This window comes from Pseudorasbora parva, chromosome 4 (genome assembly GCF_024679245.1).
Source record: "Pseudorasbora parva isolate DD20220531a chromosome 4, ASM2467924v1, whole genome shotgun sequence".
Classification (NCBI taxonomy): Eukaryota; Metazoa; Chordata; class Actinopteri; order Cypriniformes; family Gobionidae; genus Pseudorasbora; species Pseudorasbora parva.
In genome coordinates this window covers 43,925,101-43,952,817 of record NC_090175.1, presented here as the reverse complement: position 1 = coordinate 43,952,817, position 27,717 = coordinate 43,925,101, and the positions used below count along the sequence as shown (strand labels likewise).

Here is a 27,717-nt window from a genome sequence, read left to right as displayed (position 1 = left end):
GTCAATGCATTTGAATGGCTTAAGCGGATACACAACAGTTTCATTATACAGATGTTTGCAGTAAGTTTAGTTAAACAGTACAGCTTGTGCATTGATTATTAAGTCAGCCATATTCACAGGATCGTTTTATTATGGAGAGTGATAGAGATGCAACATTGTTAACATTAATTTGATTCTTGTATTTAACCCTCAGGTATTCCTTACTTATTGGTCACACTCATACTCATTGATGGTCAAATGTGACCATACACTGTAACTATTTTTCAATTAAATAAGTGTTCTATATTTTAGTTCAGTAATGTTTATTGAGAGCATTTTGAAGATCTTTTGGTAGGCTACTAAATTACTATTTGTGCAATAATTATTGTCAATTAATGACCACTTGTTGCTCAAAAACAGTTCTCCAATTGAATAAATAATTAGATACGATCAAACACTAGATTTCTTTAAATGTGAAATTGTAAAATGTTAATAACTTATGCATCATTTTAGGACTTAGTATGCTAATATTTTTAATGAATAATGATTATATGCACACACAAGTGAATATTAATGAATGCGAGCACATTTAATTTGACCCATGAACCATTTAAAATAGTGCTAAGACAAACTATTTTTTTCCTTATTATGTACAGTAAGCTAATTAATTGATACCAGATTCTCAAACATTCATTCTGTTTGGTTACACAAAACCACTTAAATATAATTTTCCATTTAGTTTTATGTGTGTTGATAATTGAAATATTTGGTTAAGAATTATGATTTTAAACTTATTTTCAAAAAATAGAGAATAAGTCAACACATTTACAGTCCTATACAGCACTTGTATGTGTGCTTGGGTGGTTAACAGTGATTGGCCGATTTCGTTCTGACTGCTTGATAGTACAACTTTTCTTTTTATTTCAGCAACTTTATGTACTCCTTATTTTCTATCATTTTAGTATTTTTCTACACACACTCAACTCACTCAGACAGGGCTAAATTAAGCCAGAATTTAGCCTTAGTTTAAGTATAGCTTTTTAAACGTGCCTTAGGAAAAAAACATGACTGGTGTGCATCTTGAGATAAATTAATGACACTGATATATTTTAAGATTTGCCAGTTCAAGCTGCTTTCAGTTAAAAAAGCTTAAACATGCGTTTTAGTCTGGGACTTAAGCCTTGTCTGTAAAACCGGGCGTCAAAGACACACTAACTGATCTCTGAAAATTGTGTGGGAGAAATTGGAGGCAAACAGAAAGATGTCATTCTAACCGTCTATTTCAGAACAGTTCAACACAGTTACACAGCACTCTGATAACGTTCTAAATGTCAGTGGTTACAGCTGTGGTTACTTATGGTCACTGGCTGGGGTTTGTGTGCATTATTGAAGTTATTTGTTTTCTACACATAATGTGTTATGCATTCAAAGTTTCTTCTTGCTGAATGACGTTGGTTCATTTGAGCAAGATTGTACTTTAACAAATTGGATCTAGTTGGCTGTGTTGTGAAGTGGACAGAACATCACTTTTTTATCACACTTTTTTGGTTTGTTTGTGTGTGTGTTTTGTCTCAGTGCATGTCAGCAGTGTTTTCCTGGCGTCTAATATGATAAGCTTGGCATGAATTCACAGAGTTTATCTGGAAAACCAGCTGTGAGACTGAAGATACCGAAGTCTATTATTGACCACTTGACCACAGTTCAGTGATAAGTCAGCTGTCTTTCACCATTATTAAGCCAGAATATCATACTTGTTGGTGCTACTTTAACTTGGGCCAATAAGCAACCACCCAGAGTACCCCAGCAACCATATGGCATTGCAAACAGTTAAACACGTCATTGCATAAGCAATAGTTTAGTTTCTTGTACTCTCCTCAATGTTTAATATCTCTTGACTGTAAATGCCCGTTCACGCGATAACTATAAAGATAACAAAAAAGTTCTATATAGTTAAAAAAATCGTTCAATATTAAAGAATAGCAGAGTTCACAACACAGCGTTAATGATAAAGGTACAAAGGAACAATATCGCTGAAAACGCTTTCAGAACGATTTTATCCAGCTGATAAAATCAGAATCCATCCTGCTCTAATGAGCTTGAGCATTTAAGTGACAGACAAGTATGTGCTTAGAATAAACAGAACGATATAGTTTGCTGGTGTGGACACTAATATAGTTATACCGTAGTTATTGTTCTTTGTGTATTTTTGCGTGATTTAAAGTGCGTCCTAATTTGACTACCGGTACTTATGCATTATGTAATATGTGTTTTGTAGTACAAATAGTGTAAGTAGTGTGTTCACACAGAAAATTCCAGAAAGAAAAAATGCACTTTAAATACCTGGATGATGCACTTAACCGGAAAAAAATCAAAGTGTGGAATGCTACTTCATGAACTCAACTGTTGCAGCTTTATTTACTAAGTGGGGGAGGTGGGGCTATCAGATTCAGATTCTACATAGTGCATAGTGCATCATTTGGGATGCAACTTTAGTCTTCTGAAGCAAAAACTATAATACTATTGTTTTGGCAAATAAGATTGATTTTGCAAGTAGACGGTAGTATTACAAATAGGGTGTCCAAGTAAACTAACTTGCCTTAAAATGACTTCTGTACACTTTTTTGTCATTTCTTCATAAATGCCAGAAAACTAAGGATCATTAGCTATGAGGATAAGCAAAACTTTCATTATGTTGACAAATTTGGTTAAACCATAATTGTCTTGACAATTACAGTACAATGTTCAAATGTTTGGAGTTGCCAAGTCTCACCAAGGTTGTGTTCATTTTAAATACAGTAAAAAACAGTGATATAGTAATATTACAGTCATTACTCCAGCTTTCAGTGTCACAGAAATCATTCAGAAAGCATTCCAATATGCTGATTTGGAGCTCAAGATACATTTCTTATTATTATCAATGTTAAAAACAGTTGTGCTGCATACTATTTTTTGTGGAAACCATGATATTTAGGATTCTTTGATGAATAGAAATTTCAAAAGAACATCATTTATTTGAAAAAGAAGTCGCTTTTGATCAATTTAATGAATTATTGCTGCTAAAAAGTATTAATTTCTTTAAATAAATAAAAATCTTACTGACCCCAAACTTTTGAATGGTTTGGTACAAAAAATGATACGGTAACAATATGATTGTGGTCATTAGGGGCCTTATCACACACCCGGCACAATGCGACTGCAGGCACGCAAAGCAAGAGCTAATTTCAGACCAAAACAGTTATTATTTTCACGTCAAGCGTTTAAATTGCAAATGCTCTCATGCCCAAGTCGCCCATGGACGTGCTTGCAAATTCTGGCATGTAAATAGCTAATCCGCTATGGCTTGAGCGCAACTGGCTTTTAAAGGGAATGGGAGATGAGACTCTGATTGGTTTATTGCACGTTATGCCGAAACACCCACGACTCATTAAGAGACTGCGTACCACCCTTGTTTTGGACCATGTGCCTGGCACGCCGGTAGTTGTTTCCTTCGTTAATCTAGAAAAAGTGGATTCGGACACGGCAGTTCCACACGCGTTAACATAGGGCCCAAAGTGTATCACACTCTCCAGAGGACTTGTGAACTCAATATACATGCATTTGGCTGGATTAACACTGTTAATCTGAGCCGATTTGTGTGTTTTTTTTAATCTCCCATTTTGAGTTAAGACACACTTTAGTGAAACTGGCACATTTTACATTGTCTTTTATTTGTCATATAATCACCATCTCTCTCTCTCTTATCCACCAGGTCTAAAACTGCACAGACAGACTCTTGGCTGCTTAGCAACCCTGCATTCTGGAGGCCCCCTTATTTCTACAGAAGTTGTAGCCAGGAGGAGGTAATCTGCCCACCCATACACTCCCTAACACACACACACACACACACACAGACATTCAGCGGTGAACTTCAAGCTTTATGACTCATTGTTTGCCACGAAAACCCCAGCACTCTTCAACAGAGTGTTTAATGAAAATCTTGGAGTTTTAGTGATTTTATATGTGATGTTCATGCATATGTCACAGAGCAGGAGGGATTGTCCCTGCTGCTGCGTATGCTGGCATGGAGGGTTCTGGGTAAGGGTAGAAAAATGCATTCCAGGGCTGCCTTGGAAAAGTCACTGGCTCTCTGACACACACACACACACACACACACACACACACACACACACACACACACAGACAATTCTGGTTGGTTACTGCGGCACGATTTGGCTGCAGCTAAAGACAGAGGGGAGGGGTCTCTCTCTCTGAGTTGCCGTTCAGACTGAAACTGCTCTCTTGCAGTGCTTTTGCTGGCAGGATCACATGAAATAGGACATTCTGTCCGGGACGGGTTTACCTGTGGAAAATGTGTGTTTGGATAAGATGAAATACACTCTAGGATTGATTCAAAACACTTGAAAAGCAGGTATGTTTTCTGCGTCGTATGTAAATCGTTAATTGCGTAGTTGCATGAGAGAGCCTCTAACTTTTCTTCAGCTGTATACATGAGAGGGATGTCAGAGCTGGAGCTTTTTAAATAGCAATCATCCCAGTCTAATAACTTATATTAGATTGGAATGTAGAGCCTTATACATTCTTGGAGCACTGAGTTTGTTCATATTGCGATCTGTTCGCCGATCTATGCATTTGTATGGTGCTACACTATAGTTATGCAATGCAATGTTGATTTGTTTGTGCATGTGATGCTGGTATTGATAAGTGTGTTCTTGGAATCCGAATCAGTGTGTTACATATGAATGATGTAGTTATTAGAGCACATCCTCTTTTTGGATGCTTTCCAGGGCTCTTTGACATAACCAGGGTGATCGATTGATCTGTTTACGCATGTTTCCTTGCCACAATATTACACGTACCAGCACCAAAGTCAAATGCACCAGTCATCATCACTGCTTTAGAGCGACGTGACACTGTGTGCGTGTGTTATAAGATTATTTACTTTAGTAAGTACCCGTATACCTTATTCTATCTAGCCAATGATATTCAGAACCACTAATAATTTTTGAACCTATAAATGTTGACAGCTCTTTTACTGGATCACTGTAAAAAATAATGTTTGGAGACAGTAAAAAAGAGTTATTTGTTGAGGCTTGTGGGTATTTTGGTAAAGGAGACTCTGCAAATGACAAAGTAGACAACTTATCTCTATGGCAACTGTTGGGTTTTGACAGAAGTGTTTGAGAACCAAGAGAGATCCTTTACCTATTTATAAATATTAGGTGAAACTGTTTTACAGTGAAAACAAGATTGAAGTTATAATAGGCCTTAAAATAATAACCTCTAAGCACAAGTATATGCAGTTCGGTTTAATTTAAAAAAATGATTCTGCATTATCACATTTTGATTTTGCATAGAGTTCTCATTTGCTCTCTGTGCTAAAGTGAATGAAAGTATATTGAATGTGATAAGAACCTAATGGTAAAACATTAGATTGAGCTGAGTTCAGTCAAAAAAGTTCATTTGTAGCTTCACACACACAAAAGTAGAATAAAAATGATTAGGCATGGTAAGAATTACTACAGTATAATAAAGCTGACATAATTTTAAAGCAATGTACAGCAGGTGTTCAACAAATAACATACAGGCCTGTCTGAATCAAAATGAATCTGAATCACTTTTTTCCATGGCTGTTCTCATGTATTGAAAGTGCTGAAATATGAAATTAAAATCTATTAATATGTCATCATCGTAGCCATAAGCATTATATGTGGTTACATGTTTTTTTTTTTCTAAGCAGCATAATTACAGCTGAGCTCACAAACTACCGCACACTGCATATCTGATTAATTATATGCAAATAAACATGTACATACTTGTTTCAGAATATATTGCATTAGTTTTAGTATTTTATGTTGTGGTATAACCCAACATATATAGAAATGTGTAAATAAACTACTAATAAGTTGAAAACAATATGACACATTCTGTTTTTTTTTTTGTTTTTTTTTTGGGGGGGGGGGGGGGGGGGGGGAAGACTATCACCTGGCCCAGTGTCCTCTGACTTTTAGTTCATTAATGATTGCATACGAATTCAAGCACTAGTAGATCTGTTTTTTTTTATGTGTTTAGCATTTATTCTAGTCAGTTTATGTCCTGTGTACAGTTGTGCAAATCTGGGCTTGACACTCAGGCAATTAGAATAAGCCTATAAGATCAGTTTTGGCACCAAGAGCTACTATGGGGAATAAACACCTTTTCAACCGCTGTAGCAGCAGCCAAGCTAACAGCCTGCTAATGCTCAACTATGCAGTATAATTACACAGTATGGAGAGAGATAGACACAAAAAGAAGTCACAAAAAATATATATCAGAGCAAGCAGAGCAATACTTATAAAGGTCAGTATGTATATATATATATATATATATATATATATATATATATATATATATTTGTTTATCTGTACAAAATCACTGTTAAGATACCTTTATCAGTATTGCTCTGCTTGTGCAATGCAACCAGACTGTTATCAGAATGCATACGTAAAGTTATCGCACTGTGTCAAAGTCCTTCAGTTTCTGAGTTTGTGCTGTTTTCAGTGGAACAGTTTTTAATAGAACAGCTTTAGTCCTTAGGCTACGTCTACGTTTACCTGACCAGGGCACTTAGACAGGTGTCTGCATGTTTGAGAGAGAGAGAGAGAGAGAGAGAGAGAGACCTCTTTCCCTGAGCCTATTTTTAGGACTTAAATGGAAGACCGGAAGGGGAATAAACCATTTAGGAATTACCAGTATAGTTTGATTAAGTTTACAAATTAACATGCTAATTTTTCTGAATTAAATATCTAACATTTTGTAGGGTTTTGCATGCAAGAGTGATTGTTCACAGGGATACTAGAGGAGAATGCTATTAGAATGAGAAAGAGAGAGAAACTAGCATGAAAACTGAGACACAGTTGCATAATCTTGCCCATCATCTAATGACATTTATATGGAGGTGTAACTGTCCACCATGATAATTTGTGTTGTTTAAATCATCATCTATAAAGCTGTGGGCTGTCTGCACAGGCAAGTCAAAGAAGGACAATAGTGGTAACATGGAGGTTGCAAATACACATAAAAAACATTTTGTATGCTTTTGTTGGTCTCGTTTTTTAAAAGCAGCCTGACAATGCTAAAAGTGGCCAAAAATAGCTTTGTCAATTCATGCGTTGGTGGTTTAAGAGAGCAGCTTTTCGTCCTCACTTGCTGAAATGTTTTTTGTTCTAGGTCATCAGCATAATTCCTTGTTAGGGAATACTCACCTAATTAAACACCTGAGTAAAAACCGTGTTACAGATTGGCATTGTTTCCCAAATTATAAATATTATCCTGGGGAATTATGCAGGTGCTAAATGTGACCTGATGCTTAAGATGCTTTGCAGAAATATGATCAGATATTCTGTAAGGTTATAGTCGTGGAGTGGAGTATGTTGTCATTTTAGTTATGGGAAAAACAAATGTATTGTGTGTCCCATTGACAAAGAAATATCGTGACTCTATGGAAGGTCATACTGAAACTTAAATCCTGGGTTTTCCGATACCGAAAAACAGCTCAGTATTGATTATATAAGATCATAGGCCATTTTCTGTTGTTGCTGGAGCCCAAGGCACTGAGAAGTGTTCTAGAAATCCACTCAGTTCAGTCCTAGAACATTACATTCATTCTCTGGATCATTCTGTCAGGGATGGAAGCATTAGCCACCCTTCGCTTCACTGTTCTTTTTGCCCAGAGGGCCAGTGGATAGACTAGTAAAAAAAACTGGGTTGATGTCAGTCATTCACTGGTGTGACGATGCCATAGAAGCACCATTTCCATTTAAAAGCACATGCCACTTCCGATTTTTGAGCCTGGTATTTGTATGTTTTTAGCTCAGTTTATGCCCAATTATTGTAGGGAGAAAGTGGCAAAATTCACTTTTACATGTCTAAATATGCTCAGTCCAATTGAATTCCATATTTCATAGATTTTTTTTTTAAATTATCATCTGACAACTGACTTTTGAGTTATTTAGTTAATAAAATGTATAAGTAAATATATGTATAAAAATCTAATTAAATCAAATGATTAGGGCCGGGACTTTAACGCGTTAATTAAGATTAATTAACTACGGGACTTTAACGCGTTAATTAATTACGCAAAAAAAAAAAAAAATTAATCGCACTTATTTTTGCCCCGCGGAACGTTTTTCAATGAATGAGTTTTGACGGACCGATTATACTGGAACACCAACTAGCGCTCATGAGTCACGACAACAACCATGAAAACAACAAACCATAGTGAACATGAACGAAGAAGCTGATGAGACCGTTTTGCTTAGCCCCGTGGATGGGAAATTTAGTTTTAAAAAACGAAATGATGGAAGCGTCGACAAGAGCATGGTTGTGTGCAAGCTATACAACAGGGGTATCCAAAGTCGGTCCTGGAGGGCCACTGACCTCCTGCAGAGTTTAGCTCCAGCTTGCCTCAATACACTGCTAAAGTTTCTAGTATGCCTAATAAGACCTTAATGAGCTGGTACAGGTGTGTTTAATTGGGGTTAGAGCTAAACTCAGCAGAACAGTGGCCCTCCAGGAGCAGGATTGGACACCCCTGCTATACAACAAGGAATTTGCATATCACCGCAGCACATCGAGCCTCAAATATCACAAATATGCTTTTGCTACACTTAATGGCAAACATTGCACTGGTCTGCTGGACTGAAATAAATAAACAATATTTTGTTGATTAAGCTTATGTATTCAGTCATTATTCAATGGTATACTAAAAATACATGTGAAAAATTACTTCTCATTGTTCTCAGGTAAAATATTTATATGCGATTAAAATGCGATTAATTTCGATTAATTAATTACAAAGCCTCTAATTAATTAGATTAATTTTTTTAATCGAGTCCCGGCCCTACAAATGATATAAAAAAATATCTGTTCAAACTGAACCCTCACGTTTATCTCACAGATAGGTATGTGACGGTTTTGTCAGAGGATAACTTTCATAAGTGCTTGAAAAGAGGAAGAATATAGCTTGAGGATGATTATTTGGACAGAATGTTAAATACGCACATTGTAGAGCTAATTGTTTTAAGACTAAACCTAAATATATCCCAACATTCCTGACAGATATTTTTTTTTTTAAAGCAAACTTTCACCATGTAACCTCAGCCACATGTTTGCACTCTGTCCCAAATTGCACAATTGATGGAATTATTTCTTCAAAATAAATATCAAGTAACATAAGAGGCAGGGTGGAATCTTTTAGTTAAAAATGGCAATTTATTACCTACTTTAATTATGGATGCATGAAGGTATACTTAAAGGTCCCGTTCTTCGCGATTCCATCTTTCAAACTTTAGTTAGTGTGAAATGTTGCTGTTAGAGCATAAATAATACCTGTAAAATTATAAAGCTCAAAGTTCAATGCCGAGCGAGATATTTTATTTAACAGAAGTTCCCTTTCAAAGCCTACAGCGAACGGCCGGTTTGGACTACACCCCTGCACTTCCTTCTGTAATGACGTCACTAGAAGCGTTTGTTGACTAACCCTCCGCCCACAAGAACACGCAAAATAGGGGGCGTGGTCCTGTTGCTCTCCCCATGTGGAGAAGAGCGCGCATTCAGCGCTTGCATCTCCCCGTTATGGTAAGAGGCAGGACCTTTCCGGGCAAAGCGTGCTAAGCTGCTGTCCAATCACAACACGGGAAGCGCTGGCCCAATCAGAACTCGTTACGTTTTCTGAAGGAGGGACTTCATAGAACAAGGAAATCATCAGGCCGTTTTTAGGACAGAGAAAACAGCGCTGTACAGATAAGTAAATTGTGTGAAAATACTGTTTTTTTACACACGAAACATAAACTCATGTTATATTGCACACTGTAAACATAATCAAAGCTTCGAGAACACGCAAAGAACGGGACCTTTAATAATGTTTCACAATATTGCAATTTTTTATGTAAAATGATTTACGTTTGTTAATTTAGTCAAATTAATTATATTAAACTTGTCTTTTATTTATAGTAATAACATTTAAGCATTTTAGCTGTGTATCTCTAGCCTTGAGATTTGTGATCTTTCTGTCCCAGTGTGATGTCCGCTCTAAGTTATTTCAGTTGACAGGCATGCAGTGCAGCACAACAGGGCTCGCTTTTCTCATTAACTAATGCATTGTGTGTAGGTGCACTTAAATGTCTAGAACACTATGTAAATCTGTCAGGTGTGTGTGAGACCATGACGGAGAGTGTTTTTGAGAAATGTGACTGACATGTCTTGTAACCTCACATTTGTTAACCCAATCCAATCGTTGTCCCTCTCTTATATACTCATCACGCCCTGGGGTAAGAGGACTGACCCTAACACAGCAAGAATTGTTGCTGTGCCGCAGTATGTCTCTCTCTCACACTTTCTCTCTCTGGCTATCTGTCTCATCGCTATAATCTGGGTACACAGAGATGTAAAGCAAGTGTAGTTTTCAATCTCAGAAGATTATAGTGGCCTTGAACAACCCATGTTACACACTCTCGCTATGCAGGCCAGGGTCATGTACGTCATGTTCAGTATCCCACTGTTATCTCAGCTGAGCACATAGGAAGCAAGATTGTTACATAATATCATAATCACTGAATGTACAGTGATATACAGGGCTGTTGTTGGTTGTACAAAAGCAGTACTTTTAAATTTGATTTTAAAAAAAATGTGTGTTTGTGTGTGTGTGTTTGTATGTGTGTCCTTGTTTATATTACATTGTAGGGACCAAATGTCCCCATAAGGAGGATAGTAAAACCTAAGATCACCTACGTTGTGGGGACCAGCCAGCGGTCCCCACTTTTCAAAAGGCTTATAAATCACACAGGATGATTTTTTTTGAGAAAGTAAAAATCCAGAATGTTTCCTGTGATGGGTAGGTTTAGGGGCAGTGTAGGGGGATAGAAAACACGGTTTGTTCAGGTTTAAAAAACATTTTGTCTATGGAGAGTCCCCACAAAAATAGTGAACCAGACGTGTGTGTGTGTGTGTGTGTGTGTGTGTGTGTGTGTGTGTGTGTGTGTGTGTGTGTGTGTGTGTGTGTGTGTGTGTGTGTGTGTGTGTGTGTGTGTGTGTGTGTGTGTGTTATTATAATTTTTTTGTATTATTCAACTGCTAATCCATTAGTATTTTGTTTTGTTTCTGCTGGGATTCTTAGTTCCATCAATATTATTGTGCAAGACAATAGTTGAGCAATCAGCATTAAAGGTTTTAATAGCTGGTCCATTATTTTTGTTCTATTTAGCTTTGATGCCATCTATATCCAAGCTCAATAAGGTTAAATAAAGAAGATACACTTTCCAGTGTGCTACTTACTAACAATAGCAAGTAGCAAATCATCCTATTTTAAAGAGATAGTTCATAAAAAAAAGTTTTTTATAAAATAAGGCTCTTTTTTGGTCCTCAAATCTTGAACTGCCGTTATAAAGCTTGTAAGAGCCAGGACATTGTATTTGTCTGAAAGAAGAATGTCATATACACCACCTATAGGATGGCTTGAGGGTGGGTACATTATGGAATAATTTTCATTTTTGGGTCAACTATTCCTTTAAGTCCCTTGATTAAAAATAAGTCAACACAGGAAAGAAAAGTACTTTCACAGGGCATTTATGTCCTATATAGCAATCTCCATACTAGTTTTAAATTCATTAATTTGTTGTAACACCCATAACTCCCTGTAGTTGTCCACTAGTTGCCCATTGAAGCTAAGCAGGGAGCCTAGTCATATCTCCTGGGACAAACTAGATCCCTGCTGAAAGAGGTTTTAGTCAAGCCAACAGGGGGTGCTCACTCTGTTGCCTGTGTGGGACCTAATGCCCTAGTATAGTTATGGGGGCACTATACTGTATCAATCAAGAACATTAAACCAAGGCCCTGACTGTCTGTGGTTATTGTCAGTCCTTTTTATTATAATGAACAATATCTCCACCTGTCACAGGTTTCAATTCCCCAAAGGGGAGGCTCTTTCTTCTTGGAGAGTCGTAGCCTCCTACGTGTCGATTTTCATTTATACACATGTGTCCTTGTCCGTGTTGACGTGCAGTTACACATGCAGAGGGAGCATGTGTAACCCTCATGGAGGGGTTTTGGCAGACCAATCACAGCGTTTGTGGTCCACGTAGAATTGACGCGTTGTTACATTTTTGGAGAGGTGCACGTTAGGGTACGTTGTAGGCTACATGTGCAACACACAGCCTATGACGTAGCTACGGCGTATACTCGACGCAGAAGTATAAATTGGGCTTTAGAGAGTCAAGACTGGTAACCCGGAGGTTGTGGGTTCCTTTCTCAAAACCAGCGTGTGTGGTGTACTGGGGCTGCCGTCACATCATCCAAGTGAATGCTGCACACTGGTGGTGGTTGAGGAGAAACCCCCTGATATGATTTTGCAGTTCAAATAAACAAAGTAATATGTTATATAATAACAATGGTTTTTGAAACATCTCATTAGTTTTAAAGGAGGAGATGATCCGATTTTGTCTCTGTTCTGCATTATTAAGTTTGCTTATCTTGTTCTCCGGAGTGATATGAACTTGTGTTGTCAGCAGCTCTCTCTCATCAAAAAATAGCCACATCTGTCACATAAGCATATATCTGGAGGGTCAACAGAGGAATATTTTACCTACAACGTATTTATTGCCATGTCAATTAGACAATGCTATTAATTATCATTAGTGACATTTTCAGAAACTATACCTACCACTACTTGAATACAATTAATACCCTCAGTCCCACTCAATACTTCACAGTTAATGCTTACATTTTTGCAGTGTCATGACTCTTATAAGGTCATACACCAGCTTTCAGAAAGGGCATAGATGCATTTTGCCACCCACTCATCCTCTCAACCCGAGTATATATCAGCCTTTTCTTTGTGTTAAAAGATCACTGGTGTATTCAGTGAAAGGTTTTTGTGAGCTGAACAATCAGACTCTTGGTCAGGACCATTCAGCATTTGTCTGGAAACACAAGGACACCATTGTAGAAGTAACTGTCACCATTGCCTTGTGTGTGATAGAGAGAATGCCCTGAATATAAAAGCCTCAAAATAAAAGCCTCCTCCTTTTATTAGCTTCAATCTGACCTACATTATCACCCACATTTAATTGAAAAGTGTGACTCTGATAACGCAGACTTGATTGTGCAGGTGCACTATCATGTGTGTGTCTAAACTATGCAAAGAGTGGCTAATTTAATGAGAAATGTTCATGCCGGCAGCGCTGAAAAAGCTGTTCCCTTATTCAAGCAGCCTGACAGTGTTCATGAGTCAGAGTGAGATAAAGATTTATATAGTATATTATATTATATTATTAGTTAGATATAAAAGCTAAATGTATACATCAACAGGTATAATAGCAGCTCATAATTGTATAAGCTGAACATTTATTTCTTGCAGAAAGAATATTGAAGAGTATGTAGATGTTTGTGCTACTTTCTCTCCTTTGACTCTTCCTAGAAGATTAGTTAGCAGTAGGGGGCAGTGCAAGTGAAATTGCCAGTAGGGAGCAGTAGTGCTCTTTTATACATTCCCTACAAGACGGCATTTTCTTTATATTATAAAATATTATATCTCATCAAGTTTTGATCAAATTTAAGGTAATGTTTTACCAAAAAAAAACTTCTTATATGACCTGGATTTCCATGTGTTTATCTCATGCTTTATAATCTTTAAAAATCTAACAGTACAGATCAGGAGATGAAATGCAATTGACTGAAAAAAAAATTGTGTTGTCTTTTCTTGTTTTTCAGAGTCAATAAAAGGGTATCGGCAAAACCATGGATGCCATCTGAATGATCAAAGGAATAGACTTTCTATGATGAGAAACACCTTGATCCCATCTTCTACAAAGTTGAGTATTTCCCGTCCATCAGTGCTGAATTGTATCTAGCTATGGGGGATTTGACTGCATTATAGTGTCTCAATCCACATGTCTCATGGAACCACCAGCCAACACGTCTGAACTTCCACCTCCTGCACTCCCCAAGAGACCTTCTCAGGTATTTCAGCATGGGATGTGTCTCCCATTACACAGTAGCGACCAGAGTAACAATGCTTTTACTTCTGAGTCCTCACTGTCATCATGGAAAACCTCGCTCCAGTACGACAGAGGTGAGACATCACCGGACTCCATGCGTAGCTTGAGCAGCCTGAGTAGTGCCAGAACAGATAGTCCTCTGGATGTGGACATGCCAGACGTGGAGATGGGAAAAGCAACAGCCAGCAGTGATGATTCAGGCATACAGAGCCCAGACTGCAGACCAGACTACAGTGAAGACAACGACAACTCTGTGTCTGTCTATCTGGATGCTAATGAAGACTGCTGGAGTGACAATGACAACCATAATGTTACTCTGGTGGTAGCACTAAAGGTTGGTCAAACTGATGGTGATGCTGCATCCTTGTGCTCTTCAGAAAGCAGTAGTGGTGAAGATGATGATGATGATGATGATACTAAAGAAGAAGAGGAAGATGACTCTTTTATTTCTTTAGCCTCTGTAGAATTAATGATGAAAAGCCAAGTTGATGCCTCTGCTATGCAAGTCTTCACCAGCTCTGAAGTGATAATGCCAAACAGTGTTTTACCAGACATTTTTGAAGGCCAACCAGCAGAAGTGCCTAACATGGCTACGGTTAATGAACCACAGAGGGAAGTTTTCCACGAAAATGGGGAAGTCTCTGTCGAGTTGTCATCAGCCATTCAAAGAAATGACATAATGAACGAGACAGTGGTGTCTCCTGAATGCAAGGTCTCTATACCCATAACAAGTAGCAGAAACATAACTTCTTCTCGCTTATCCATCTCAAAAGAGGACAACCAGCCAAAGTCTACAGCAAAAAAGACCAACGATCTGGCTGGACATTTTCTTGCCAAGCCTCATACAAGGGCTGCTCTGGCCAAAGCTACAAAACCTGAGGTGAAGAGGTTCCCCAGGCCAGACCTGAGGAATGTGAAGGCCAAGATCATCTCCAGGGCTGCCTCTGTGCCAAGATCAGCCAATCCTGCAAAAACAAACACGAATGTTAAGCAGTCAGCTTCAGGAAGTGTGAAAGTTCCTGCTAGTAGGAAGGTGGAAGACAATGCTGTTAGAAAAAGAAGTAGATCATCATCAACCCATACAAGAGGGAAAGAAACAAAGACATGTGCAGAGGTTGCTTTTAATACCGGTCAGGAGAAAGATGTAAACACTTTATCCTTGCCAATACAAGGAGAAGAAACAGAAATGAAGTCAGAATGTCCTCTTTTAACTGATTTTAAAGATGAAGGAGAACCTCAACTTGAGAAAAAAGAAGGGGGAGAAACCTCTAAGGGTAACAGCAAGGTTAGTATTAATTTGTCCTCTTTTTCAACTTCTTTCCTGCTGTTTAATTATTGATTGTTATGACAATATATATATATATATATATATATATATATATATATATATATATATATATATATATATATATATATATATATATCACTGTGTAAGAAGGACATATTTCTCTTCTCTGGAGAAATTTGCATTATATTTAGCACAATTTTTTTTTTTTTTTTTTTTTTGCATGTAAAAAAGGTTTTACATTTTGATAACTTTTATTAAGGTATATCTATTTACATTTTACTGTTATTAAACATTTTTTAACATTTTATTAACAGAATAACAGTTACATTAGTAATGTGTATTAGTATTACAGTAACTTTTTATTATTAATTACTTTCATCAAGGTTTATTTATTTACATTTTATTATACTGTTTAAACCCTGTTTCAGAAAATAAAACTATAAACATATTTTAATTTAATTAAAAACGACTTTAATTTTAATTATTACAACTTTATTAGTATTTTATGTAGTACATTTAGTTTTTAAACTTAGAAAGTTAGTAAGGTTTATTTCAATTAGTTTTATTTTATTAGTGTTTTTTTATCATTTATCAACACTTAGTAAAACATTTATTCTAGTTTACTAGGGGTTCAAGAACGAAGTGCTTGAAAACCTATTATACTTGTAGTGGTTTTTATTCTCCCGTAAAACGCATCATGCAGACCAAACCGTAAGGGCTAGAGACTTGAAACTTGGCCAATAGGTAGTACAAAAAACGAGCAGAGGTTATCAAATTATAAACCAGATTGGCCTATAGGTGGCGCTATAACGATCAATTGCTCGAACTGCTTATAACTCCTAGACCGTTGGCCTAGCCTCAAGTGCCAGACTAGACGCATGCCTCGGATTGGCTCGTGACCTGGTAAAATATCCGGCTATTTTGGCTTTTTCCAAAAACCTACTTTTGCGAACTAGTTGTATTATTATTATTGTTTATCTACATTTTATTCATAGGAAATAATTTATTACTTTAAAATGTATGTTTAGTATTATTATGAAAAGTATTATTTCAAATAATAAAATATGAAACATTATTATTGATTATTGCTAAGGCCTAAATCTGACCCTTTCTGTATATTTTGAAATATATTAATATAAGAAACAGTTACTTTAAATAAAAACATTTCACAATACTGTTTTACTGTATTAGTGAGAAAAAAGACCTTTTAAAAAAGACCTTTTCGTAGTTTGTTAAACTGTAGTGTATATTCTTTATTATTTTCTTGTATTATTTTTATAATATATTTTGTCAAATAATCGATTTATCCATCCCATCTTCAATTACCAACAATTTGACCAAAATAATATAATAAATAAAATATATAAATAATGACCTTACATCTCTAATGAAGCGTCTTTTGATTAGTTAAATAAACTACTGAGATGCACAGAAAGAATCAGACCTCAGCCAGTTTAAAAATGTTTATTTTAATCGCCAATAGAAGCAGTTATTAATGTTTAGAAAGTATTATTGATTCGCAACATATGTTAAATGTGATCCAAAAAGGACCTTTCAAGTTGTTTGCGTCATTTATAGACATGCATCCAAATCTTGCTCTACTTAAACTGAAATATTTAAACCAACATATTAATAGCAGCTGTCTGTTTCCATGTCAATCTTCTCCTTATGAGGAGAACCGCTTCAACAAGTCCGGCTCTATACGTGTCAACACATGATTGTGCTATGCTGTTATTCAGGCTTAAATGTGTTATTAGCTTGGGTCCAACAAAATGTTGAGAGTAAATATAGACCTAAAAGTTTTTAAAAATGTAAATACTGTGATTAAAGTTTTTCTATATCTGTTTGCTGTCCAAGAGGCAAATGCTTTACATGTTTTTGTTTTATAACTGTTAAGAAACACCCAAGAGCCAGTCTCTCTCTCTCTCTCTCTCTCTCTCTCTCTCTCTCTCTCTCTCTCTCTCTCTCTCTCTCTCTCTCTCTCTCTCTCTCTCTCTCTCTCTCTCTCTCTCCTCTCTCTCTCTCTCTCTCTCTCTCTCTCTCTCTCTCTCTCTCTCTCTCCCCCCCCCCTCTCTTTCCTGCCTTTTTCAACTTGGTTAGAGAACATGACTGAGATGTTTTTGCCAGTAAAACAACTGTCTTGGAAGGAAAAGAACAGAACGTGAAGGGAAATATTCTTTAGAGGACTCGTGAACACTGATTCAGACAACAGAATCTTTCCACAAACTCACTCCATGTGTGTGTTGAGTGTTTAAAAACGAGGGGGAGAAAAGGAAAAGATCTGGGCTGGTCCTGGCATCAGAAGCCCTGAGGGAATAACACAATAGAAACGTTTTTCCCTTTGCTTTTTTCTTTTTTTTCTTCTTCTGCTTTTTGGTGCTGGCGAGTCTTATTTCCCCTCCCTCCTTTCCGCTCCTCCTCCCTCTCCTTCACCGCTCTCGCTTCTCTCTCTCTGTACCGCTGCACATTTTCTGTTTGTTCTGTGGAATGGCCAACACTATGGTTACCCTACGGCGCCCAGAGTTGGGATCTCTCGCTTGGGATGCCGTCACTAACCAACGACTCTTTCTCCAGACTGTGTCTTCCAAGCTGGGACCATCTCTAGGGACTAACAGTACATCCACCTCTGGACCCCCAGAACCCAGACCGAAGCCCTCTAGCAGAGAAACCCGACCCACAGGTAGTCTGGGTCCACCGGGAGGCCGAGCGGTTCAGCCGGCTGGTGAGTTTTGCTTGTTTAGTGCACCACATGCACAGAACAAAATCTCAAAGGCATTGTTTAAGGAAGTAGACAGAGTGCTAACGATACAGTGGAAGAGCCTCTAGATATGTTTTGTTCAGTTTCCTGTAGGCTTATACTGATATTAAAGTGGTGAGCATCACTGTCACAGATTAGGTAACTTGAAAAGTGAAAAATCTGAAGTTTACTGCCTTTCTGCAATTACATTTTACACGGCAGGGTTGTGTTTTCTCAATGTGCATACATAGTTTATATATATATATATATATATATATATATATATATATATATATATATATATATATATATATATATAGGAAATTACTTAATTATAAAGCTGATTAATTTATGTTTTTTATTTGTACTTTTCCTGGGGATCAGGTAAGATATTTTAAAATAAATTAATATTTTTTACAAAGCAAGGATGCAAAGATGATCAAAAGTGATTTAAGTGCTGAACTTGAAACTACTTGAAATAATATATTTTTTTTCTTGTATTATTTTTATAATTGATTTTGTCAAATAATCAACTTCTCCATCCAATCTTCAATTACTAACAGTTTGACAAAATAAATGATAATATAAGGGAATAAAATATAGAAATAATTACCAAACCAAAAAGTAAACTTTTTGCATTATTTACATTATTTATGAATCAGTTTCAAGGATGTCCTCAGATGCCCTCAAATGGGAGGTTTTGTAAGATTTAACTCTTGGGACAAACAGAACTTTTATAGTGGTCCTCATTATTTTGAAGGATCCTAAATATGTTTTTTGCCTCTGATATCAACAGGTTTGTGCGAGAATTAGGGTTGGCGTTTAGCAAATAGAATCACCTCCATTTAAAAACCATTAGGCCTATAAAATATCCTGCTAGTGAATCTAACATGTGTCTGGGTTATTGAGTGAGCGCGAAGCTGCAGCTGGTGTTAATAAGCCTGCAGAATTCAACACTTCAGTGTCCAAACTCTGCGTAGTGTTACGTAACTCTCCTTTCTTTCTGTGGCCACATGTTCAGCATTTAAAGCCATAACACACACTTTGAGTTTAACACTGCACTTAACTTCTGTTTCCTATCTCATATTGTCCATTCATCTCTCTCGCTTTTTGTCATTCCCTCTCTTTCCCTCCTCCCATCCCATCGTGTCTATGTCTGTCCATCTGTGTGTGTAGCCTAAGGCAGTTTTCCTGGTCTGGTCAGAAAAAGACATGTCTCATTGTGCTCTGTATGTGTACGTGTGTACATGTCTACACTTTTGAAAAGTTTGGGGCTGTCCCGTAACTTAATCTTCCTCTGTGACATATGCTTTCCTTTCTCTGTCTCTTCTTGCATGCGTTTCCTCTTTCTTTCTATACATGTGGATGCAAGGATATGTTTGGGTGCAAGTGGTTTCTGGGGCCATATTCTTTATGTTTGTATGTGTCATGTTTCAGTGTCAGTAAAAAGTAGAATTGAATCAAGAAGAGAAGGTCACATTTCTCCTAGACAATCGTCGTCTTGTTTCCTCACAGAGACCACTGGCCCACACTGTGACTTTTGCTCCACAGTTTAGAAGCTGACAATCAGGGGAAAGTTTTGTGTTGAATGATATCTGTTACTGTGGGGTCAGTCTCAGGAAACAGTGGCATTTGTTTAAAGCTCTTTTTAGTTCATAATGCAGAGAACGTTGGAAAATAAATAATTCATTTCATGGAATATAGTCAAATTAAATGTATTTAGACACTGTCAACATTTCTCACATTATCACAGTTTATTTGCTATATAGTTTAGAAAATGCGTGTTTGAAGAAATTCTGAACTGTGTCTGAACAAATTCATCTTGATAATGTCAGATAACTTTGATAGAAAAGTATCTAATGCATTACAATCAACTAATCATTTGTCAGCTGTTAAATTTAAGTACACAATTAGACAGTTTAGATCAACCAATTACCAAGTAATGCTTCATTTTGTTCAGTATGTGGTGTAAAAGGTTGCATTAGCAATTAAAGAAAAAACACTTCACCAAAACATGGTCAGGTCAAAGTGTCTGAATAATTTTGGTGCCAAATTTTCATCAATTTTACTGGTAATCCCCTGTACGAAGAATATTTGGTTATAATATATTATAGTTTACTTCATTTTGCTATCCTCACTTACATAAATGAACTATAGTGTCCTGCTCCCACTAGTAAACAATTATATCTGTTATCTGAATCATTTTTGGTTTGACTGTATACAGTGCCGTCGCTCCCACCACATGCATCCCGCACTGCACGTAGGGCACCAAGTGCTGAGCGGAACACCACAAGAATTTTCCCTCTGCACCCCCACCCTCACTCAAAAAAAAATTATGCTCAACCGTTATCATACATTTATAATAGGCCTACACTACCTTTCAAAACTTTGGGGTCAGTTTTATTTTTTATTTTTAAGAAATAATACTTTTATTCAGTATTACATTTATTAGAAGTGAAAGTAAATACATTTTAATGTTACAGAAGATTTCTATTTCACATAAATACTGTTCTTTTGAACTGTCTATCATAGAATAAAATAAAAATAAAAGTGTATTACAGTTTCCACACAAAAGCTGCACAACTGTTTTCAAATCTAATCTGCCACGAGTGTCGTCTAGCAACTCTCAATACACGTCTGAGCTGTGAAACCAAAGTCTGGTCGGGCCAATCACATCGTGTATAGAGTCGGTGGGCGGGGCTTAACATGATGACGTAGATAAACACAGAAACTGGCTAACGGCGGTCTTTCCAATCAGCTTTGACTGCGACTCTGGAAAACTTGTTGTTAAGCTTTTCTCTGAGAAAAGAACAAATAACGGCACTGAAGTCATTCTTAAGAAGGGAAGATGTGTTCGGAGCTTTGGCGACCGGATACGGCGAAAGTTTAATCTGTCAGCTAGCTCTGCTTCACCTTCATTGCTCTGGTTGGTGTAGCGCTATCCTATCGCGTGCAGAGAGAGTTGGAAGACAACCGTTTATCCCGCCCCTCGGATTGAGCCCTGTCAATAGTGAGTTTCCAGACCAAACATCTTGATGTGGGTCCCGCCCGTTTATCCCGCCCATTTTTCAGAGCAATGAAGGCTTGTCAGGCTGCCAAAATATGCATATTAGAATTATTTCTGAAGGATCATGTGACACTGAAGACTGGAGTAATAGTGCTGAAACTGCCATTTTAAAATATATTCAAATAGAAAACAGATATTTTAAATGATATTTCACAAATTACTGTTTATGCTATTTCATCTTAATAAATAAATGTCTTTAAATTTACTAATGAGACAAATTTCCTGTGAAATGCCCTGTAAATATCCTATCCGTTTCGCCCACAATGATTTTTTCTTATGTGTTTGGTTGCTTTCCTTATCTTGTTTTAGTAGTTGATAATAAACCCACTTTCAGATTAAAAACCAAAAGTCAGACTTTGTCTGGAGGTGAACAAGCAAAGTGTAATACCATGTGTTCTCCAACAGGTGGCGTTTATCCCATTTATTGATCTCACTCCTTTTGATTTCAGTGTCACATAACACTTAGGAAAAAGCAGGGTGTTCAGAGAGTGGTTTCTGGATCAGAACGTGAAGAATCTCACTGTACCAGGCCAACAGATTCAAACCTCCATGTAAATACACCAGCCGACATAAGTATTTGTGTTGGTTGGTCTCCATAGCAGTGCCCCCAGAAGACCTTACATTATGTACAGTACAGAATGTGCTTGTGTGAGGTGTTGTGTCTCTCTCTCGCTCTCTCTTTTTAATTCACAAAAACACAAACAGCTTCTACCTACTGGAGTCAAACAAGTGTTCTCACAAGGAACTGATCTGTAGTGTAGAAAAAGAAACAGGATACAGGAAACACAAAGATTTCACACTACTGCACATTTAACAAAGAAAAAGAAACAAACACAACTGCCCAGTTGTGGAACTATAAAAATGATCTGCTTAAACATTCACCAATGAATTAAAAGAGTAATATTACATTTAATGGAAAATGTATTACTTTACACTGGGGAAATCATCATATGCACATTTGAACAGCTTTTTCTTTGACCTTTATCTGTATATATAAAAAAAATATATATAAAAAATAATTTGCTCACACTTTCAGCCTGTTTAAAAGTATGCTTTGTTTGTGTTCAAGTTTATGCATTTACCCCAGGCAGAATTTATGTAACTTGAGGAATGTTATCTTGACTTTAGACTAATAATTTAATAATTATAGAAACCTTTGAAATGTCTATTCAGAGTTAGTTTTTTTTTATACCAGGCATTGAAAATACATTGTGTTTATTATACCAGGCTGTTCGTTTTTGAAAAAAAAGAAGAAGAAAAAAAAATCGTAATAGAAATATTTAAGTGTTCATGACAGCATTGTTTTATATTGTTTTATATAAAGGAGCCTGAAGGCCTCTAGGCAACAGCAGATGCAAAAAAAAATAACAGCTGGAGCAACAATAATCAATAGATAGTTTTAGGACAGAATTAAGATTTAAAAATCAAATGTATCAGCGTGCAGTGAACATGGCCATGAAACCGCTGTAGTGAAACAGCGCATGCGCGGGTAAAACTGCTGTAGTGAAACTGCGGCTCTGCAGACAGATATTATTGGATCGAGCTGTAAAGCCCTGCATTTATGCCCGAGCCCGACGGGCCCCGACTTTTTTACGCCCCTCGGGCCGGGCTTCGGGCCAATTTTCACGTCATACCTAAAACGCGGGCCGGGCTTCGGGCCTTTTTATAGGCTTCTCCTTCGTTTTATATTTATTTTATCAATTAAAATAAACAATGAGTTCTGCGCTGGTGGAAACAACACGAGACCATAATAGCTAACGCGACTGTCAAGATGGCTCGCACAGTGTTCAGAGCATAGGTTCAGAGTCCGCGCCAGCAGCAGCAGCTTGCGTTTCTTCAGCGCGGAGACACACTGCACGCGGTGTGAGCGTGGCGTTTCTGTTGCGTGTCATCCGCGGGGCGTCTGGTGCTATTAATGTACAGGGAAGCCCTATACTTCATGTTAAATGTAAATATATTGCCTATTGATACAGCAAAGACAACTTCGGCAGTAGCCGGCCCATACCATATCCATGGTTTTGACGGCAAAAGAATAATTCGTTCTGTATTGACTGGTTTAATATTTCAAAATCGATAATTAGGCTATGTTGTTTTTTATTATTACAATTAGGCCTATCTGCATTTATGTTAACCTACAGACTTTCAAACATGAAAATGTCATTATGTGTCACAATGTGTTATGGGCTATATGTTGTAGTCAGATAGATATGATGGTGCTGCAACACGCATCGCCGCAAATGACTAATGCAAGCCAACGCAAATGGCCGTAAATGAAACTTAAAATAAGTCTAAGATAGTCAAAAACACCATCATCTTCAATAAAAATGAATGAGATGAATGAGATCATTATCTTACCAGTGCGTCGCGCTCTCTTATGTGGTCTTTGAATTTGAAATAAGCTGCTGAATAAAATGCATCTTAATCTTTTGCTTCCGTTGCTGTATGAGCATATACCCCGGGAATTGAAGATGGGATTTATATTCATTTGCGTAGGTGTAAGGTAGGCTATAAGACAACCTGCATGTGCTTTTTTTATTTTATTTGTTTAGCTCCGCGAGAGCCGCGAGCAGAATCAGCCTGCCTCAGTTCGTCAAAAATGCCTTTTAGGCTACTGGTGGTAATAGTTGGCGAAATTAACTAACATTGTGATGCTTGAAGTGTTTTATGGATTTTATTATAGGCAAGACAAGTCAAGAGTTGATTTGAGAGACTAAATTAATTAAATATGCGGTTAACTCACTGTCGGCCGCTGGCCGCTTTTGGTCGTCACTTAAAAAAATTAAAACTTTAATTTAACAAACAAAAAAATGCTCTAAACATTTTTCTAAATTAACTTAATAAAGGAACGAAACGAAAAATAACTACTTTGACATTAAAAACAAAACAGAACTATTTTAATGGCTGCAACAATGTAAAAAAAAAAAAAAAAAAAAAAAACGGGCTCCAGTCAGACTCGGGCCGAGAATTTTGATAAGCTGTCGGACACGGGCCGGGCTAGGGCCTCAGCGTCTCGGGCCAGGGCCGGGCTAGGGCCTAGATTTGAGGCCCGTGCAGGGCTCTATCGAGCTGGCTTTACCCAGCCTAGCAAACACCAGTAAATTGATAAGCACAAACCTTAGTGAACTCCTACAAATGCATATGCTCCTACAAATACATATGCAGTAAGTTCAGCCTCGAAAATAACCGTGCCCACGCCTTTTCAGCGCTATCACTGCATATCTTTAGTAAATCCTGGCAGTAGTTTTTTAACACCAAACGAGTGTTTGCGCTGGCGTAATCTGTTAGTAAATCTGTTCCTTATAATGATAGAAAAGATTTCTGTTTCAAATAATTAATGTTCATCTTTTTTTTTTCACTGTTACTACAAAAATAATAAGCAGCAAAACTGTTTTCAACTGTGATAAATTCAGCTTTGCCATCACATAAATTAAATTACATTTTCAAATATAATAAAATAATTTAGTTTAAAAAATAATTGTAATATTTCACAATGTGTAACATTTACTGTAAATGTATCCTTACTGAGCATATTATACTCATTTTAAAAACAGTAAAAAAAAGAATGTACTGAACCCAAACCTTAGGATGGCTGTGCATATTATTAAGTACTTGTTAATACAGCTTTAGCCGTTACATAAAAATGGAAAACAAAATGAGTTGTTTTTTTATGTGCGAAACATCATATTGTAACATGCTAGATTACTGCACACCACCTTGTATGCTGAGCTTCTTGATCCTTAAATCTTTTACAACCTATAGAGGAAAGGTGATAAATAAAAGTGTTCACACGCAAAAATCAGTGAGGGTCATCTATACTCATGTCAGTTTGTATGCCTGAACATGAACATTTCCTAAAACAACTTTTTTTTAAGGAAGAATTATTATGTGTATGGAGGTGCTCAAGATCAGCCTGGCTGAATTCAAATTGATATTCTATGTATAGAGGCAGTCTTTATTAAATAATTAAACACTCTGGGAGTGCAACTGGCCAAATAGAACTGCTTCGAAAACATATTGAGTCTAGCTGGAATAAGCTTTGGTACGATAGCAAGTAGAATTTAATGATAACCCTTTTGTTCTTTTGTGTTTAGGTATTCCAAGGATGCGCACCACAGACAAGTCCGCAGTACCCTGCAGCCCAACTTCTGTTTCCAGCTCTTTTTGTAAGAGTCCTCAGAGAGCTGCCTCTTCCAAACTGCCTGTCAAAGGCCTTCCCACAAGCCCCAGCTCCTCATCACTGGGAAGTACCATCAGCGAAAACAACGGTATTGCTGTAAACAAAGGTGTGTGTGTGTGTATAGAGTCTTAAAGGGTTAGTTCACCCAAAAAAAGAAATGTATGGCATTTGTGACTCACCCTAATGTCGTCCACAACCGTAAGACCTCCGTTCATCTTCAGAACACAGTTTAAGATATTTTATATTTAGTCCGAGAGCATATATGGAAGTGTATGCACACTATACTGTCCATGTCCAGAAAGGTAATAAAAACATCATCAAAGTAGTCCATATGAGACATCAGTTAGTTCATTGGAATCTCTTGACGCATCGAAATACATTTTGGTCCAAAAATCACAAAAACTATGACTTTATTCAGCATTGTCTTCAGTTCCCTGTTTGTTTTCAATCCTCAAATTAAGATTCAAACGTTGTGAATCAGCGTATTGATTCATGATTCGGATCGCCAATGTCACGTGATTTCAGCAGTTTAGCAGTTTGACACACGATCCGAATCATGAATCAATACGCTGATTCACAACATTTGAATCTTAATTTGAGTATTGAAAACAACAGGAAAGGGAAGACAATGCTGAATAAAGTCGTCGTTTTTGTTATTTTTGGACCAAAATGTATTTTCGATGCTTCAAGAGATTCTAATTAACTAACTGATGTCTCATATGGACTACTTTGATGATGTTTAAATTCCCTTTCTGGACATGGAACAGGAAAGTGTGTATACAATTCCATATATGCTCTCAGACTAAATATAAAATATCTTAAACTGTGTTCTGAAGATGAACGGAGGTCTGACGGTTGTGGACGACATTAGGGTGAGTCATTAATGCCATACATTTCATTTTTGGGTGAACTAACCCTTTAAGTTACCATCTGCATCTTGACAGTTTTCAAGTATACTTGAAAACCTCTCTAACCTCTAAAATATATGCTTTCCTCTTACTCACGCTGCATATAATCCTTTCTTTGATCATTATTTTGTCTTGGTTTCTAGTATAAAAGAAATATGCAAATTAAACATGTATATGATATGCAAATTAAACATGTACTGTATATGGTAATCAGTCATTACCATAAGTAAAAATTAAAGTGACGTGACGGCCCATATTCTGAATTTGTCCTCTGCATTTAACCCATCCAAGTTATTGCACACACACACTGCAAACCGTGGACACACAAACCCGTAGCAGTGGGCAGCCATTTGGCTGCTTACCCCGGGGAGCGACTGAGGGTTAGGCACCTTGCTCAAAGGCACCTCAGTTGTGGGTATTGACGGTGGAAGAGAGCACTGTTATATATTACCATGGTATTAACATACTATGGCATTAAAGTAGCATGGTATTAACATTTGCGATACATGGCCCTTTCTCTCTGAGCTTTAATGAAATCTTCAGCGCTCAGACTGCCCTCATTCCTTTCCTCAGGTCAAAGGTCACATCTGCTCAGAGTTTGTGAGTTCTGCTCAAAGCTCAGTGACTGTGAGCAACAGTCATATACAATACAATCTCTGCCATTCCAAGGCTGTGCGCTGTAGACATTAATCACAACATCCTCCACACAACACCCTCTCAGAATCATGATTAGTTTATTCCCACACTCTCCTGCTGTCCCACACTCGGAACTTAAATTCAAGAATAATCAAGATTGCCGCTGGGTTGTCATGGAAAATTGGAACAATGAACTCTAGTTTCATTAGGAATGGGTGTGAATGTGTTTGGCTAATGACTAAAGAAGATTGTCAAGGTAAATACAAAATTGCTCATTAAAATTGACACAAAAGCCTTTTATTTGAATGATTAACTGATAAAGTAATCATGTTGTTGTGATATGATTAATTGCTTAGCTTTGTTCTGGTATTTGAGATTTTATAAGATTAAAAGATAAGGCATATTGTCAGATATATAGACATTTAAACAAACTTAAAAACAAAACAAAAAATATCACTTAATTTAAAGGTAAGATAACCAAAAACCACTAGAGCAATGTTATACATTTTGTTGACTTGTGTACTTGCATTATCCCAAATGATTAAAAGAATGTTTAAATCCAGAGAAATAAGCCATTTTAACAATTTTAATAGCATTGCCTATCGATGACATCACACCCCCGTTACCCTCGATTTCAAGATTTATTTTGTAAAAACCATGAAAACACCAAAGATGTTTTAATATATAATGTGTTTTATTGGACAGATGAGCAACTGTTTGAATAAATCATTGTTATATAGCTCAACACGTTTAGTCTTAATGTTTAAATCTCGGTTTCTTGATTTACTGTGAGTTTTACCATGCCTAATATCAGTCTAGCTTATTGCAGTGTGCAACCAGTGTCTCTTAGTAGCTGCATAGTGAACGCACAGAGTAACATTATAACATAACTTTC

General features: G+C 37.0%; 1 protein-coding gene across 3 annotated transcripts in view; it reads left to right on the top strand.

The window, feature by feature from the left end:
• The window catches only part of mtus1b (microtubule associated tumor suppressor 1b), a 59,003-nt gene that overhangs the window by 4,205 nt on the left and 27,081 nt on the right, over positions 1-27,717 (top strand). The window contains exons 2-5 of one of the 3 annotated variants that reach the window (XM_067441912.1): positions 3,728-3,818; positions 13,723-15,294; positions 17,872-18,019; positions 25,193-25,384. In XM_067441912.1, the coding sequence (XP_067298013.1) occupies positions 13,909-15,294; positions 17,872-18,019; positions 25,193-25,384 (1,726 nt within the window). In that variant the 5' untranslated portion in view covers positions 3,728-3,818; positions 13,723-13,908. Of the gene's footprint in view, positions 1-3,727; positions 3,819-4,244; positions 4,388-13,722; positions 15,295-17,871; positions 18,020-25,192; positions 25,385-27,717 lie in introns of those variants that run through there. The other 2 variants (XM_067441913.1, XM_067441911.1) reach the window with 2 other exon arrangements.